This window comes from Ammodytes marinus, assembly GCF_949987685.1.
Source record: "Ammodytes marinus genome assembly, chromosome: 4".
NCBI lineage: Eukaryota > Metazoa > Chordata > Actinopteri > Uranoscopiformes > Ammodytidae > Ammodytes > Ammodytes marinus.
The window spans coordinates 22,282,188-22,301,265 of NC_137233.1; the positions used below are offsets into that span (position 1 = coordinate 22,282,188).

At 38.7% G+C, this 19,078-nt stretch overlaps 1 protein-coding gene across 1 annotated transcript in view; it reads right to left on the bottom strand.

Annotated features, from left to right (window-relative positions):
* Window positions 1-5,792: 5,792 nt before the first annotated feature.
* Window positions 5,793-19,078, bottom strand: part of LOC307249738 (dihydropyridine-sensitive L-type skeletal muscle calcium channel subunit alpha-1-like) — a gene marked incomplete at both ends in the record, with an annotated part of 41,722 nt that continues 28,436 nt past the window's right edge. The window contains 15 exons of the mRNA XM_080026591.1: window positions 5,793-5,939; window positions 6,387-6,509; window positions 7,992-8,122; window positions 8,952-9,053; window positions 9,951-10,053; window positions 10,306-10,402; window positions 11,600-11,727; window positions 13,385-13,544; window positions 14,003-14,094; window positions 15,288-15,353; window positions 15,448-15,573; window positions 15,707-15,733; window positions 16,246-16,293; window positions 16,915-16,998; window positions 18,265-18,375. Of these exons, the coding sequence (XP_079882717.1) occupies window positions 5,793-5,939; window positions 6,387-6,509; window positions 7,992-8,122; window positions 8,952-9,053; window positions 9,951-10,053; window positions 10,306-10,402; window positions 11,600-11,727; window positions 13,385-13,544; window positions 14,003-14,094; window positions 15,288-15,353; window positions 15,448-15,573; window positions 15,707-15,733; window positions 16,246-16,293; window positions 16,915-16,998; window positions 18,265-18,375 (1,545 nt within the window). The remainder of the gene's footprint in view (window positions 5,940-6,386; window positions 6,510-7,991; window positions 8,123-8,951; window positions 9,054-9,950; window positions 10,054-10,305; window positions 10,403-11,599; window positions 11,728-13,384; window positions 13,545-14,002; window positions 14,095-15,287; window positions 15,354-15,447; window positions 15,574-15,706; window positions 15,734-16,245; window positions 16,294-16,914; window positions 16,999-18,264; window positions 18,376-19,078) is intronic.

Sequence of the window (19,078 nt, forward strand, 5' to 3'; positions counted from 1 at the left end):
CATTTTTAAAGTTCCTTTTTGGATAGGGGGCTGTTGTGAGATTATTGTGGACAATTAGGCCTACTGTGATAACCTATAATTCATTAATGGTTATTATTAGCCTACTTGCTTGATTTCTTTTTAAATACAGAGGTTATTGGTCGTTTAGGAACATGTATTTCCCAATTTAAAACGTAAAAATAAAGCAGCATTGAAAATTCAGAAAATAAATCTTGAATGGCTACACTAGCAGGCTGTTTTACAAATAACTCAATAGTTGAAATAATAAATAAAATGTGTTTTCCCCTTAAAATGATTAAATACATTTATGCAAAGGTCAAAGACAGTGCATGCCGTAGTCATGCATGGCCGCATGCAGAGCCGCAGAGCAGCACACACACCAGCTGATAGAGAAACGCTTTGAGACACATGTGAACATTTATTTACCGCAAATCGCAAAGTTTTGACCATGGGAAGAGGTGCATTTACCTTCATCAGATTTTTAACTTGTTAAAAAAAAAAAAAAAAAAAAAAATCTTTTTTTTTTTTTTTTTGTGATAGGTTAGATAATAGAGTGAACCGCCCACGATCAGCTGATTGTGATAAATTCACTCTCTGTCCAATTGTAATGAAAAGGGAACTTGAACATTACAAATAAAAATATGTTTTGAACCAGGCTGTACAAATAGGCTTATTTATGCAGCTCTGTTGAAATTTGCTACTTTATAGAGCCAGTCTCAAGTGGCCACTTGAGGAACTTCAAAAGTTATTTTTTTTTTTATTTTTTTTTTTTTTTTACAAGTCGGTCAACCTATCAGGCGAGCTACTGAAAACCCGCCCGCGAGCTACCGGTAGCTCGCGATCGACCTGTTGGAGACCCCTGGCCTAGAGACTGCCAAAATATAAAAAAAAATAACAATCTCTCCTTTTCTCACTCTCCCCCTTTCTGAAACCCCCACCTCTCCCCCCAATATACTCCAGTCAGAATTCTCGCCGACTATTACGTAATAGTCGGCACAGCCACATCCCCATATTTTCTTTATATGTCCATGCTTCCCCCCCAGAAACGTCCACCGTGCAGTAGTCAATGATAACTCGCCTCCCCCCATTTCTTATTGGTCCACGGCCCGAGATCCGATGGAAAATTTTCCGAGTGACAGCCATGTTGCTTTCCCCGCTAAGCGACAAGATGCCCATAGTAGCCTACAGCCTGAATGTTACATACACCAACACAGAATGCTTTTGCTCATACTCCACTAATTTATCTTAACCACAGCAGTCTATGCCTCATTTTTAATAACACAACGGATAGGAAGCTACTTGTGGGTTTATTCAAACAGTGAAACTGAAAGAAATGTTTTTATTGGTATTTTTGCCTGACTGGTGTATAGCTATTTAGCTTTGGGACAAGCATTCAGCTTTTGCTCATAAAAACATAATTCTATTACCCACACCAGTCTGGAAATACCTCGTTTTTAACAGGACAAAGGATTGGAACTTAATAGTGTGGAAGTCAACTTTGAAGATATTTGTTTCACTGATTTGTGTGGTATTTTTAGCCGGTAGCTTCCGAGCTAGCTTCGAGACAAGCATTCAGCTTTTGCTCATAAAAACATAATTCTATTACCCACACCAGTCTGGAAATGCCTCGTTTTTAACAGGACAACGGATTGGAACTTAATAGTGTGGAAGTCAACTTTGAAGATATTTGTTCACTGATTTGTGTGGTATTTTTAGCCGATAGCTTCCGAGCTAGCTTTGAGACAAGCATTCAGCTTTTGCTCATAAAAACATAATTCTATTACCCACACCAGTCTGGAAATGCCTCGTTTTTAACAGGATAAAGGATTGGAACTTAATAGTGTGGAAGTCAACTTTGAAGATATTTTTTTCACTGATTTGTGTGGTATTTTTAGCCGGTAGCTTCCGAGCTAGCTTTGAGACAAGCATTCAGCTTTTGCTCATAAAAACATAATTCTATTACCCACACCAGTCTGGAAATGCCTCGTTTTTAACAGGACAAAGGATTGGAACTTAATAGTGTGGAAGTCAACTTTGAAGATATTTGTTTCACTGATTTGTGTGGTATTTTTAGCCGGTAGCTTCCGAGCTAGCTTCGAGACAAGCGTTCAGCTTTTGCTCATAAAAACATAATTCTATTACCCACACCAGTCTGGAAATGCCTCGTTTTTAACAGGACAAAGGATTGGAACTTAATAGTGTGGAAGTCAACTTTGAAGATATTTTTTTCACTGATTTGTGTGGTATTTTTAGCCGGTAGCTTCCGAGCTCTCTTCGAGACAAGCATTCAGCTTTTGCTCATAAAAACATAATTCTATTACCCACACCAGTCTGGAAATGCCTCGTTTTTAACAGGACAAAGGATGGGAACTTAATAGTGTGGAAGTCAACTTTGAAGATATTTTTTTCACTTATTTTAGTGGTATTTTTAGTTTATTTTATCGTCTGAGTCTTATTTTTAACGTTAGCGCCCATGTAGCTTTGGTTGTAGCACCAAGTTTTGCTCATAACACGCTGTTTATATTCCCCACAGCAGTCTGAAAATGACTCGTTTTTAACATGACAAAGGATGGGAAGATATTCCTGTAGAAATCAAACTTTGAAGCTACTGTTTTCACTGGTTTTAATCATGTCATGTCAAACTGTTCTCAAAGTATGGCTTAGCTCCGGCCGGGTAAACACTGTGTTCGCAGTCACGCAGTGTCTCTCTAGTATCGCGAGAGCACGGCAGAGACGGTAGGAGAGCCCCATGGACATATAAATAAAGCCCGGCAGAGAGGTGGGAGGGGCCAGCCAGATCGCACAAATATAGGTCATCCTGAGACCAGAGAACAATCAGGGTATAGAGGCTTGCTACAATAAATGATCTGAACGGGTTTTACAGCAAACATCTAAAAAATAAGTATTAGGGACTACTTAGACCATATAAAATTGACAGCAAAGTGCATAATATGTGAGCTTTAAAGTCATTGTCCCCTTGAAAAATAAATCTTGGCCCAATATGACGACTCCCAGAGGGAACTCTGTGCCTCGGCAAAATGTTGTACTATACTTTCTTATGCCATCTACTTTCACTAAGTCACCTGTTCCTGAGACTGAAATGGCACCTCACACCATAATACAACCCCTCTTTTAACTGTTGGCAAGAGACACAAATTTGTATATCTCTGCCCTTCCTTCTGTCGAACATACCCTCTTCACCTGTTGCCAAAATGTTCAAACTTGCACTCATCAGTCCACAACACTTTAAACCAATCTTCCTTTGTCCATTTCTTGTGTTTTTTTGCAAATTTAAGATCTTATGTAGTATAAATGTGCAAACAATTTAGTAATCGGTTCATTCTAGCCTATGAAAAGGCAGAAAGAGTGTTTTATGGTCTCACTGTTTAACCCTACATTTTCCCTTGTGTGACATCACACGTGGTAAAATGTAGGGTTAGGATTAGCAGGACAGCTGGGCCAAGGGAAGACTGAGGAAAGAAAAACCTCATTCATTATACAATTATAGCGATTAAATCTTTTTGATTATTCATTTATTTTTATATTTTTTTTACGGAACGCCGGTTCCGTATGGGTGAAGTATTCCTTTAAGACTGAGAATTTCGAGATGCTTCATTTGTCCGCCTGAAAGTTTCTTTTTTTTTTTTTTACTTTTCCCCTTTCGGTTCTAGTGTGAATTGGTGGCATCATGGTGGTCTAAAGTGAACTTAAAAGTGCTTGTGTGTAATAGGTAATAAGTGTTTTTTTGTAAGTAGAATGACCTCAATCTCTTTATGATGGCTCTAGTTTATGTTTTATAGAGCATAATGATGACTTTGTTATTTAATTTGTTTTCAATTAAATTAAAACAACTTAAATGACAAGTGTTTTACTAGTTATAGGCATATGTGTATATAAAATATATATATGTATATTAGGGCTGTCAAAATGAACGCGTTAACGCAGGGTGATTAATTTCTGGAATTAACGCGTTAATTTGTTTAACGCAATTAACGCAAGTGCAGAATGATCCGCCCCGTACATCCCACCCGCTCTGCACAGTCACTCTAACGTTGTGGCTGACCCAGGATCAGTAGCTGCGCGCGGCCAAACATAGCAGCACGTTAGCCCTTGCCGTGTTTAAACTGCTAACGGCCACGTCTGTGTTGCGGGCATAGATAGTATATAAAATCAACTGCCGCGGGTGGCAGTTGATGTCGAAGCAACACGAGGAGAAACATTGTCCGCTCTGTTCAGAGCCCGGGAGGACACACACGTCTGCAGTTTTCAGAGGTGTGTGTGATAAGACATCAACATGACGTCGGCTTATATATATTTATATATATATATATATATATATATATATATATATATATATACATATATATATATATATATATATGGATTACCACTTGCAGCTTAAAAAACATATATTTCCTTCAGCAGACAGTGGTAAAAAAACTGCTAAATATGAGTAAGTATTGGAAAGAAAGATAGCTGCAAAGGGACGCTAATGTTGCCCGTTGCTTTGTGTGTTTGTTTGAGTATGTCCATATTGTCTTTGTAGCCTGTTCTGCTGTCAACAAATAACGTAAAAATTCAATGAATTATTATTACCTTATATAAATTAAGGTATATAAGCAGATTGAAATACCACAGACAAATAACAGAATCAATAAATGTCGAGAGGAAAATCATTTTGGATATGAGTACAACCAGAGCGGACCCTTTACACTAGCCCAGTGTTTGAGACATTCATTAAGGAAGAAAAGTGTCTGTCTGTAGCAGTTTGTCTGAGCACTCAATGTAAAGGGTTACGATTAGAGTTCTTGTTCTTAGTCCCAAGCCTAGTGCCCTGCACTAAGTGGACGTGGGGTTGGTGGCCCTGGGAGCCCCTATCATCAAAGGCCTTCTCTGGGTCTGTTGGGGATTTCCTGCCATCTCCATTCAGTTGAAGTCAAAGGTCATGGCTTTGAAGCACCCTGACGGACATCAATGGTCAGAGTTCTTCCAAACCACTCTTAATAAAGACTGGGAAAGCAAAGAAAAAGGAGAAAATGAGAACACCTTGTCGTCTTGTCAATAGATTTCTTTTTTAGGTAAGCATTTTTATATATGGCGAAAAACATTTTTCTGCTGGCCCCGTCTGCAACAGTACAACGCTGAGTACTCCTACAGCGATATCTCCCCTAAACTCTTTAAAATGACCGCAATCTCCATAAGGTAAAAGACTAACTATGCATACTGTAAGTACCTCATACAACCCCACTTTAAAAATACTGAACTATCCCTTTAATGTAAGGGAATCTTCTGTTAATTTGTATTAAGATATCTTTACACATACGGTACCGGTTTATCGTCACATAGGTAAAGTTGATTTCGTTATATCACCTCGCCCTGCTTTGTCATTGTAGTTTTAATTTTCTTCTTTGTACATGATTACAAAATGTTCTGTTACACTGGAAAGATTAAGCTGTTGCCAGTTACAAATTAATCTTGCTGCTAGACTAGACTGTAATTTCAAGCATGTTAAGATATAAGTCCACTCATACAAGATACATTAATAACAACCCTAAACAAAACGTTGGACTTCAACAAAAGGGCCCTGTCATCAAAAAGCATGAAAACTCAGGTACTTTACTCAGAGTTGAAGGAAACTGGGTTTTCGGTTTCATAAAGAAGCTCAACTCTGAGTCACTATGGTAACAACATTTGTGAATACCTTTCCACACCAATATACTAATACCGTAATGTTAAAACAATGTTGAATGCAATAAGAAAAATAAGTAGTGACGTCATCAACGGAAGTCCCTTTACACACCCAAACACAAGCGTGAGCACACGTACCTTTGACCAGCATTGCTTTCTGCCATCTGCAGAGGGCGCTGGCTTGTTGGCTGGCTGCCATTGGCGACCTCGTGCTCCACAGAAAAAGGGTCTCCAAAAAGACTACCTTGTCTCTGTTTTAGAGAAGACAACACAGTTATTGCTGGCTGTATTCATAGTTGACATGTACGTCACATTTTTCAGTTAAAACATTGCACATCGGTATTGAGACCGTTCATCCTCTCGTTTTTATTTGTCAGGAATTTACCACGCTCAACTAAAGCTGAAGTATGAAATTGACCTTTTGTTGGCAATAATGTTGGGATACAAAGAGCATCACAGAGGAAATTATCGTAAAGTAGTGCTGAAAATATAGTTTGAGTGTCTGGCCTAAAGAGGTGGTATTATCAATTGATATTTTATGCTTCATTACAGCCTGATTAGAGAAAAAAAGTCTCCAACCATTGTGTGTTCATCGCTGTATACAAATACAATCCCTTGCTTTTTTGCCACCATATAATACATTCCCTCTCACACATTCCTTCCACCTATTCATTCATCTTTCCATGCGGCCCTCTTACCCTCAGGATGCCCTCCACAGCTTCATCAGCCCCTCCTTCCATGTCTTCTTCAGTCACAAGGTCTCCAGAGATGGCCCTATGGAGCTCTGGTGCTACCTCCTCCTCAATGTTCCTCAGCCCTGCCTTATTGACATAGAGAAAAAGATATGCAGTGTGAAGAAAAAAGTGTACAATGTATTCAGGCCCAGTATGCTTCGTCGACATCCTGGATGTATGAATAGGCGTACGACAGGGGTGTCAAACATACGGCCGCGGGCCATATGTTTGAGATGATTTGAGCCGGCCTGCGACTTGTAGAGCATAAAATTGAGTATGTAAAAAAAAGAGTAAGTCTCTAGCCCATTCCTGTGAGGAGTTATGCATTTTTAAAGAAATAACCAAAATGCTCACTCCAGACGCTAGGGGGAAGCCAAAAAAACAAGGAAGGAATTCCACACTTGTCCAGCAGAGGACACTGACATAAAAAGAGCCCAGGAAAGAAACAGCTACTTATAAAAACCTAAAAACACAACTTATCTTTATTAAAGTGGCTACGAGTAACTTTGTCGGTTGGCGGCCCCTTTGGACAAAAACGGTAGTATTTTTACCACGCCAGGTGTCGTAAAGCTGTTTTCTAGCGCGTGCCGGCCGTGCGAGTGTCAAATGATAAGCCCCACCCGCCAACTTTGCTTTTAATTCATAGCCCATTGTCTACCAAAAGCACTCAAAGAAGTGACTGATTTTGAAAGTGAATAATACATTATTGATCGTCTAATTAATAGTGATTTAGATACATTAATTTGTTGTGCGCTTATAATGCTATGCTGCCGGACAGTATTTAGAGATACTTCAAGAAGAAATGTGAGAACACTTAATTCTGGTGTTCACCAGCTTCAATCGCTTTTACCTGGCTCCCAATGCCAGAAGTAATGGTATTTATTTACATTGAGCAGTCAAAATGTCTGCTCCTCCCTCCCACTCACATTGGATTAGAGTCATTATGTCATGTATGAATCTGGAGAAAATTCGTTGTACTGCCTATGGATCTGAGACTAAATTTTATAGATTGTGGCGCCCCTTCCTGGACTACTATGATAAACCGACCACAATGGTTGAGGAGTAGCTTCCCCCTCCCCTCTTTTTTTTCATATTGGTTGTTTGTTTTTGTTTCTTGTTGTGTGTGTTTGTGTTTCGTTTCTTTTTTTTTTTTTTTTTTTTTTTTTGACGTTGTGTATTGCTTTGTGTATTGCTTTGTGTGTTGATTTCTTAATGCAGGACTGTCTGTGATTGGGTGGGATATGTTCGGGAGGGAAAAAAAGGGGAAAAAATTAATAATCCATTGTATTACAGCTGTTGGATACTTTGTGATTTAATAAAAAAACCTTTGAAAAAAAAAAAAATAAAATGTCTTGGTGAGCTGAACTGGCTATAAGAGACAGCCATTCTGTGCAATAACTGAGACATTTCTGTGGTTGTTTTCAGGTGATCTGGTTTGTGTTTGGCATAGAACAAACACTGTGGATTTGTCCCCCATTAATCTAAAATTATCAAATAAAATGAATTGAATTGCCGGAGATTTAAAAAATATAAAATTTAAAAATGAACTGAAAACCATTTACTTCTCACCTGTATTTCATTGGTAGCATTTTTCTTGGTGGGCCGGCTGCCATAGTACTCTTCCTGTGTCTTCTTAAATTTCCTGAAATAGTCCTGGATTAGGTAGATGGCATAGAACTTTCCCACCGTCACTTCATCATCTGTTAAAACACAGAAAAGCATGTTAAGTGTGGAAAAGACATGCTCTTAAATTCAATTAGGGCTGTCAAAGTTAACGCATTTATATATAATTTTTTAAAATGACAATTAACGTCTGTGACCCTCGGCTGTTTCTCTGTAATAAAAAGAATACGAGCGTTAACTACATTTTTAGCAGCTGAGCTTCTTCTTCTTATTCTCTCGTTTTAATGGACGCCACTGGCAAGCCAGATTTTGCGCTAGCGGTAATGAAATAAATATCGGATCTGGAATTGAAAACGATTCAAATCTCCAAGAACAACTGCTTTTGTGTGACATTAAGGTGCAGAGGTGTGAAACATTAAAAGGGATGGGGGAAGTGAAATACTGTATAAACCAGTGACTGTGGTAATAAATACAATCTCAGCCATTCTTATTGTTTTTTGAAGCACAACAACAATGACTCAACAAATCGAGAGCGCTTTTCCAGGGACTCATATTGTCGTCAGATTAAGTGATGACAAGCACACAGGAGCACAATTTCAGCCTTTGGCGACATTTAAGCTTTGTTTTTTTCGATATATTGAAATCAGTTAAAGTCATGATGCACTTTTGAAATAAATAAAGAAATACATTTTCAAAGCAGACTTTCACATTTCCAAAAAACCTAATACGAACTGTATGGGCGGGTACTGTTTTTGTTGTTGTTGTTGTTGAAGGTTAGTCTTACACCTGCAATTTAAGGAATGTGTGTGTGTGTGTGTGTGTGTGTGTGTGTGTGTGTGTGTGTGTGTGTGTGTGTGTGTGTGTGTGTGTGTGTGTGTGTATTGCTTCAATCTGATAAAAGCTGACCTCCTATAGGTGGGATGACTTGATCCAGTAGTTTCATACTGGTTCGCTTCCAGATCTTCTTGATTATTCCCCTCAGCTCCTCATTGGCTTGTTCAAAATTACCTGACCAATAGAACAAGTACAAGTTTGAGACAAAACAAACAACTGAAATGCATAATCAAAAGAGATATATAGATCAGCAGGAATAATTTAGAATATAAAATATCTACAGTAGGTAATAAGAATGAATAATGTCTAGAACCTCCTTTCCTACGTATCACGTAAACAGCTATCTTCAAGCCACATAACAGAAACAATAACATGTCTAGATGATGAAGCAGGTTTGGACCAGGCCTAGCCTAAGGAGACTCGTTATCTGTTTTTTGTTACTATAATCCATCGCCTCACCACTATTTCGTAACTTTCCTCATTTGTTTGTTGTTAAGTCAAACTTTGTAAAGCGCATTTAGTCCCTTAAAAGGCGCTATATACATTAAAAATATTATTATTATGTCTAATGCTTTTAGAATCAACACAACTCAAATCGACTGGTTTACAAACTTTAAAATGGGTCCTACTTTGTTACTTATAATGTTGAAACGTGAGCCCTGTGTTAAAAACTAGCAGAACTAGCAAATGTTTGCACTGGCAGGTTAATTAGATAATTTGTGAAACAGGGTCAGATACAGTATGTTCCCATAACCCAAAGGTCCCACAGCCCTATGTTCCTGAAATTGGCGATTAGCTTCAGGCATCACATCTGGGTGGTTAAGGTAAGGGGACAGGGGGAGGTTTGAATAGGAGTGAGAACGACACACACATAGACACAGACATACTATGTTCTTTTATATAGTTGTATTACTTTGAAATTTGCGAACATAGGGCTGTGGGAACATAGACACGTCTCCCTGTGAAACTACAAGTACTTGTCTGGAAATTAATGTTTAATATTTAATCCATTTTCACAGGAAGTATCTTAACATAAATATACTGCAAACATACATTATTGATAATACAAACCTTCTGTCTTTATTTTCAGTGCAGTTCTAACCAGGGCAAATAGTGTTGCGTTGAAGGTCACCGTTCCATCACTGTTGAGGGGCATGTTCATGGAGACCAACCGCTGTAGAAACAACACACACGAAGAATAATGAAAAAAGGTTTTCCGTTTCAGGTCATTTTTCCTTTTCAGTTTTTATGAAATAGTCTATGTCAATTTTCCATTCAAACATTTCCGTTTTAATCACACTTTGATTTCAGGCAACCAAATATTCAAAACAGTAGCAAACAAACTAATATATCTACTATGGATCAGACACCCAGCACCATCTTGCAACATTCAGAAGTGACTAAACATGCTGAACACTTTTCTCACCTTGCAGGCGATACGATGTGGACAAAACTTCCCGAAACCAAGAGGAGGAGGTATTCTACGTAGTAGTGTCACCACATCAAGATGCTTAATACGACCCCTGAATGAAATAATAAACAATTATAATACTTACACACAGGCCCACGGTGTGTTTTCACGGTGCCCGGGACAAGATTACATTCATAGTCACTCCTCCAGACAAAGCATTATGGAAAGTAGTCTCTATTTGATAAGACTACAGTATATACTATATTAAATTGTTAGTATTTTAAATAGAAAACATTGACACCAGTGTCGATCATACAGCGGCAGTCGAGAAGGGTTATCAGTTTTTTTCATCTCCCCTGTGCACAGCGTTCTCTCTTCCATTGCAAAAACGTTTCATCCAAGTGCAGCGCCAGAGTTTTCCAAAAAAGCGTAAGGTGGACAAAGGCCCTAAAGGCTTAGCCTACTCAGATTAAATAGTTAAAGAAAATGATATTGAGGCCCACTGGTTGGTATATAGGATATACACTACAGGTGTCTGCCTGCGTGTTGCCAGACAGCCATCACCCTCTGCAATTAATGCCACAGCGCATCAAGTTAATGGGGCCGATCCGCAACACCTTTAGCCTGCAGCCCCAGCCAATGTTGTAGGCTACATGTCTCCAGACCTAAACCCTATTGAGCATCGTTGGGGCATCCTCAAACGGAAGGTGAAGGAGCATAAGGTATCTAATATCCACCAGCTCTGTGATGTCGTCATGAATGAGTGGGAGAGGATTCCAGTGGCAACCTGTGAAGCTCTGGTGAATTACATGCCCAAGAGGATTAAGGCAGTGCTGGAAAATAATGGTGGCCACACAAAATATTGACACTTTGGGCCCAGTTTGGACATTTTCACTTAGGGGTGTACTCACTTTTGTTGCCAACTCTTTAGACATTAATGGCTGTGTGTCGAGTTATTTTGAGGGGACAGTAAATGTACACAGATATTCAAGCTGTATACTGACTACTTTACATTGTATCAAAGTGTCATTTCTTCAGTGTTGTCCCATGTAAAGATATAATGAAATATTTTAAGAAATGTGAGGGGTGTACTCACTTGTGAGATACAGTACATAAAGAAATTGAACAAACTCATAAATACGGTTGGATCTGTTCTAATTTCTGATCTGGCACTAAAGTGTGCACTGTACACACACACACACACACACACACACACACACACACACACACACACACACACACACACACACACACACACACACACACACACACACACACACACACACACACACACACACACAAAACGTACGTGGCCTCAGGATCATATTCTGCCCAGATCTTCTTGAACTCATCCAAGTGCTGGGGGCCAAGGATGGACCAATCACGTGTCAAGTAGTCAAAGTTATCCATGATGACAGCCACAAATAGGTTGATGATCTGTGAAGAAAAAAAGTTATTTATGTTCAAACTTTGTAAAATGGATGAGATAATCAGTTTAATATAATATAAACAAATAATCGAAATTTTTGTATTTACAAACTACTTTTCCTCGGTTACATAGTTACTAATGTTAGTGAAATGACAGTTGTCAGAGTAAATGGGATATGCTTTACAGTTTGCAGTTCCAGTTTTCCAACAGCAGTCACAAATTGTGATTGTAAGAGAAAGAAATATAAACATCAACCACTATAAACATCTCAAAGAAATACTGATTGACTGCAGTTCTGAAGGCAAAAGTGGGTTTAATTTAGAGGTGGGCATAGATTAATTTTTTTAATCTAGATTAATCTAGATTAATTTTGGAATTAATCTAGATTAATCTAGATTAAAATGTCTCATTTGAATTCATTCATAATATGTGTGTGCTCCTAAATAATGACTCAAAGTAAGTCTTTGAGAACGTGTTTCTCAAGCCAGGTGGCGCATCAGACCAGGGGCTCATCTCCTGTTTCCAACATGCATCACAAACTGCTTGAGGAAGCTGTTCTACTATGATAATTGGTGATGAAAATAAATAATGTTCAACAAGATGTTACTTAGTAACGCGTTACCGGCATCGGACCTCTTTTTTCAGTAACAAGTAATCTAACGCGTTACTATCTCCAAACCAGTAATCAGATTAAAGTTACTCATCAAAGTCACTGTGCGTTACTTTTTCTGTAATTTTCCTTAGTGAAACATTTTACATAACTGCACTAATGACTGCGATTGCGATTTTATGTAAATAAATGTGCACGCATGTGTCTCTAAACGCTCCAACTGCTCCAACCGCTCCTCTCGTCTTTTTGGTAGCGCCCCTCGTCTCTGTCATGCAGCGTGTGTGTGTGCGCCTGTGTCTGTGTCTGTGTGTGTGTGTGTGTGCAGCAGCATTACGGCCGAACTGTGGCGCAAAACAAAGTTTCCCCCCCGATGAAATATAGCGTCTGCTATGGGGATATTTAGGATTCGGGTACGGTGACGTTGACGTTGAAGAGATAGAAGTGTTTAAAACTTGGAAACTTATAGTCACGTGGCGACCGGTGTCCACACACACCCACCCTGCGTTCCAATACCCGATTGTGTCGTGGGCAAGTGATGGAGAGAGAGAGCGGCGGGTGTGTGAGAGAATAAAGGCTCCTCAAGTGTCAACAACGGCCCCCGGCTATTAGTATCTCCCCTGAGCCGAACAGGAGGTGGAATAAGAGATTAACGGCGACATTTTTTTTTATCGCCGATAAGAGTTTTGCGTTAACGCAGCACGTTAACGCCGATAACGGCCCACCACTAGTTTAACTCCATTACTAGCAAGGTATACAGTACCTAATGGAAATCAGAGCTTTAATGAAACATGTTTAATTTGTTCTTGCGGGTTCCAGAGCTTGTACGCTTTCTACAAGTGGTCAAGAGGCTTTCATTAATAGTTCTTCAATATGTTTTTTGAAATAGGGCCCTGTTACATTAATATACATGTGGTTAAAGTGGGTACTCATCTTCATCACACTTTCCTCTCTTTTTGATAGACAACACAATGCCTGGACTAAACTTAACAGAAGAAATGTATGTGCACACAGAACAAGTCTCCATCATGTTTCTCTTGTAAGTTGTGTTGTTTTACCAGAAAGGCACATAGCATATAGAAACTCATGAAGTAGATGATGGCAAAGTTGGCTCCACACATGTATTCTTCCCCAGGCAGGAAGTCGGACTTGGGGTCACATTTCTTTCCATACATACACGCTAACATGACTTCATGCCAAGCCTCCCCTGTAGCACATCTGCAAAACAAAGATATCAAAACATATCCAATCACATCTTCAGCTTAATACGCCCACTAAAAAGATGATATGGGCCTGTGAGCAACCCCGGTCACAATCAGGATGAAGGATGGAAGGAGAACAGTCATTTCAGCAAATGACAACCTGTGACCATGACAGTTCCTCTTCCCATAAAAAAAAGAAAAAAAAGAACTGCACACATGAATGTTATATGAGCACCCGGAGGTTATAATTCAACAATGTGAGATCAGTTGATTTTGTGAGCCTGTGTGGTAATGTTGTATTTTCTTTTTCCCCGAATATTGTAAGAAATGGAATTGTATTCATACCGTGGTGTTTTAATGGGTGAGACCAAAAGTGTTAAATTTGATAACAATAGATGGACTTATTTACTACAGTCATTCTCTTTGAATGTAATAGTTTCAGCTGGGGTGCAGTTATTTCTGTAGATCACTGACCTAAATAACAGCAGCACAGCGTGTGGGAATGTCTGGAAGTTGTTATTCCTGGTGATGTATGTGCCGTCAACCAGTGCGATTTTACCAAATATCTGCAACAAATAGAAGGTTATGTTAGGCATAATACTACTTTATTGTTGATGCATTGGTTCATGGTATTGGGTAGCCAGACCGCTAAGTTATGCATGTCTTGCATGCAAACTAACTTTCCTTTTTTCTAACCTGGCACTGTCATCTTACACGGATCACACACACATCTACCTCAAATTGAGACGTGCACATTCACACACACAAACACACACACACACACACACACACACACACACACACACACACACACACACACACACACACACACACACACACCAAATTGATGGAGTGAACTACAAGTAATATGTACTTTAAAGATTGAGTTCAAATCATAGATAGTAAATAATTGCCACGCTACGTCTGTCCGTATTTTTTTTTTGATTCCCAGTTTTTATGTGTTTTTAGATTTGATCTTTTTTAGTTTTGACTTCTGACTTGCTGTTTTTATTTGTTTCTGTTTTAATAACATGTAACATTGTCTTTTAAGCATTTGTGATACTGCATTTTTTATTGTAGGTCTACATACTTTTAAACTCGTCGTCACTGCAAATGAGGGAAACTTCAGTGTCCTTCGAGTATAAATAAAGGTTGATTTACAACACCAAAGTTATTTGCATTTACTGTCAAGTTACCACCGGATTACGTCAAATCTTAAATAGCACTTGCTGGCCAAGCATACAGCTGATGTATAGATCTCTCCATGTTATTCTTTCAACATATTGTTTGAGCATGCAGTACCTCTGAGGGTATTCTTGAGAATATTATTTGACAGTATTAATTGATTAATATCAATTTGTTTTAATAAACGTACATTTGTATATAGCACATTTGTCCGATCCTATGTTGATAAGACTATACAAACCATTAAAAATATCCCTTTATAGCTGGGGCAGGTAACTAGCACTGTTGTATTTGGTAAAATGTCTTACCCATTCAGCCATTAGTAAGGTGGTGTTCGCACCAGTTCAGTACACTTTTTTGGTGAGCTCTAGTTGGGAGTTAATTTCCATGTACAAATATATGTTGCTGTTTCATTCTGGGACATTAATTAAGAATTTCAATCAAACACTTTCATACATTCATTTCAGGTTACAAACAGAAAAACTCAAACCTTCTACACATTCAGAATTGAACATTCTTAGTGGCCATGGTATTGCATTATTTTCAGTAAAGGGCAGTGCTTGAGTGTGTTTACCTGCATTCCAACCACAGCGTATATAAAGAAGAGCATGAGAATGAGCAGGCCCACATAGGGAAGAGCCTGAAACACAAAATACAATGACACAGTCATTTATAATTTGTAATGAAAATAATTCAAAACAACGTGCTGAACTTTGCTGAGTGAGTATGCTAACCTGAAGGGATTTGATGAAGGTCCACAGAAGATTCCGTATCCCCTCAGAGCGATTTAAAAGTTTTACCAGACGCATGACACGAAACAGTCTGAAGAACGTGACTGATACACTCATGTTCTCAGAAGACTTATCACAGAGAGAGAGAGAGAGAGAGAGAGAGAGAGAGAGAGAGAGAGAGAGAGAGAGAAGGGACAAATTAGACTTTACATAATGCCAATTGCCAGTGTTAATGAAACATGAAAAAGGTCAAATAACTTACTGCAATTGCTTCCATGGGATCCACATCCTGCAGAGAAAAAATCAGTTTAATTCTGTGCCTTTTGAAAAATGCTTTATTAGTAGTTATTATTATAGTATTAAATAGGTGTACATCTATTTGGCCCAACGACCAAAAAGAAAGTAAACATTTATTATTTGACACACCAGCTGTTTGTCTAGCCCTAGCTGCGCACTTGCACCATAAAATCTTCCTTCAGCTGTACGCATGTAGTCTATGCATGCAGCCAATTGTGCGTGCACACACACACACACACACACACACACACACACACACACACACATACCTGCATGATTATTATCAGTTCAGAACAGCCTCTGCAGAATGAACTCACTCATGAGCTAGATGTTCATAATGTTAGATAATATATATATACATAATGTTTTACAACCATCGTAGCCTCACAATGCTTTAAAGACAAGGGTCCTGGTTTTAAACCCCCGTGTGAGTTTAATCCTTGTTCAGACAAATTCCATGCAAAATGTGATTGACATGCAGAAGTGAAAACAGTGAATAGTTACAGCACAGCCATGGAGACAGTAAAGACCTCCAGACGAGGCAAGGGCTGCCTGTTGGAGGGAAACACAAATTTAAAAAATAAACACACACACAGCTAAACATACTTGGGACTCAAAATGACCACAACAGGACATTTCAATCTTACTGTTGAGGATTTCAGAGAGAAGACTACTCTTTAAACACAGATGTACCTGTTAGAATCTGGCCCAACATATTATAATCTGTACTCAAACCAATATTACTGTATGGTAGTGAACTGTGGGGTCCTCTGGTAAATCCAGACTTTGAAAAATGAAACACAAAAAAAGCATACTTAAATCCTATGTGGCTCTGAACAGACAGTAGGCCTAAACAGTGGCATACTATCTGAGCACAGTGAAAGTGAGAAAGACATTAGTACTGATCAGGTAAAAAAAAAAGAATCACATTGTTGTAGAAAATGGTGTTGTTGCCATTGCATCAGCAACATTTTGTATTAACATATTGTTGTATCTTTGCAATTATCTTGTTATTTCATGTGTTGTGCTAACAGTGTTTTTCTGTTTATTGTTGGATCTCTATAATCTTCTATGATTTGGCAATATTGTTCACATAGATCCATGACAAAGATGACATTGATGTTAAAAAAGGAAATTGAGAGAAAGAGAAAGAGAGAGAGCATTGATACTCACATCAACTTCGCTCAGCGTCACGTCCACAACGCTTCCAATGACAATGACAAAGTCAAAGACGTTCCAGGGGTCTCCAAAGTAACCCTTTGAGAGAAAAAATACATTATATATAGGCCTATATATAAATAATATGTGTGTGTATGAAGGGACGTCACTCATGTACCTGTTTTCTCACAAAATATGTGTTAATTCACGTGCAAGCACAAGTTCATTTCAACTAAACCACAGTGCGCGGTGTGCTCTTTGTTGTATCATGTACTGTAGAATGTCTGCTAATTGACTCTAGGGTAAACTCATGTTATAAATCCATGAAACTAACTGATTGCCAGAGGAGAGAAACAATTTTTTTTGCTTTCAGCCATTAACGAAAATGGCAGCATGAAATCAGGCAATTACAATCAGTACTTAATGAGTTATTTTGTATTAATTATGGTGCTGGCGAGGTCACAGCAGGAGTATTTGGAGTGCAGTATTGTATTTTATGGAGACATGCCTAAAGGAACATACTGAAGGAGCGTTTCTGAACTTTTGGCAGTGAGGTTACTCATGGAGTTGATTGTGAGATGCCACCCCAATAATGCGCCCTCGAGCTGCTGTATTGAAAGCAAAGAGCCTTCAAGGATGGAAACGGGGAATGAATGAAAAGCTGAATGTGAGGATGCAAACAGGAACAAGCTGGAGGCCAAGGTCCAGTAAAACCCTGGTATGGCCAGGAATGAAAGAAGGGAGAGGGGAAAAAACCTCCACAGCTTCACATCTTTCTCAATCTTTCCGCTTCTGGACCCCCCACCTGATGTTCCATATCACACCGAAACTCACACTTTAGTTTAGTCAATTCCCTCCAATTTTGCATCTTCGAGACACTTACAAGACAAATGTTCATCACAAGACACTGTACATTACATCATAAATGTGATAGACTCTTTAACCCCTGAGTAATGCTAAAGACAAAGAATAGTAAAAGCATCTACCTTTGTCATACTTTTTTCACTTTTTTCTACAGAACTGTTGTGTCTGTTGTCAAAACTGTAGTCATTTGGGGAGCACTCTCTTCTCCTCCACCACCAGCATTTAGGCTCCATCGGGGGTTATTCTGCCCACAGTTTCACTACCTCCTTCAGATGACTTCACCATGGGCTCTAATTGCCAAATACACTTTCTGACTTTTTGAGCACATTCAAGAAAACAATTGTTCATTCTTTAAACCTTAGCTTAATTTTGTCTGTCTTAATTAACACAGCAGCTGGGTTTCTTCCTATCAAAGTTGAACAATTTACAAGCAATGAATCACAGTCCGGCATTACGGGTTTTATCTGAACAAATTTAACAATACATTTGATTTGGACTTACCTTGGCTTTGAAGGCCATGAGTTTGAGGAGCATCTCTACAGTGAAGAGCACCGTGAAAATAATGTTGAGCATGTCAGACAGGTGTGTAACGTGTTCCGACTGGTTACAGTGCTGGGGGTTAAAAAGATACACATACAGGTAGTTGGTAAGGATGGATGTTGCTAAACCTTAGCAAGGTCAGGAGTATAAGATGGTTTAACAGCTTTTCACACATTAACGTCCTGTTCACTTGGACTCCAAGAATCAGGCTAAGTGTTGCCCCTCACCAGCCTTGAGCATTCAAGGGTTTTGAGATCAGGCCCGTTAGGGTCCCCCTGTCACATGACAGTATGAACTGAGGATAGCATTAGTCTAAACACCATTCATTTTACATTATGGACACATTGCAATCTAAATTTGGATTACATTAATTCAGTGCTTATACTGACAAGGGGTTAGGGCACTAAAAACCAAGGTCTACCGTTGTATTGAAAAGCACATTAAATCAAAACATTTTGGAAGTATGAATGATTACAGGTTTGTTATCATTTTATATTGGGGTTAAAATGACCCAATATAAATATAACACCAACAATGTTGAATAACTGAAATAACTTAAAACTAAATGTGGCAAAATTAAAATGATGGTTAATACATTCTAATTTACATTGTACAAGCCTTCTCCTTACCTTCTCTCTACTCTCTCATTTTACTCTTCAGCAACTTGTCTATTTTGCCACACCACAATTTTTGTTCCCCAACATTAATTTGCACAGGTATATTTCAGAGAGACATACAGATCCGTGGTATATGTTCATGACGTGTGTGTATTCAT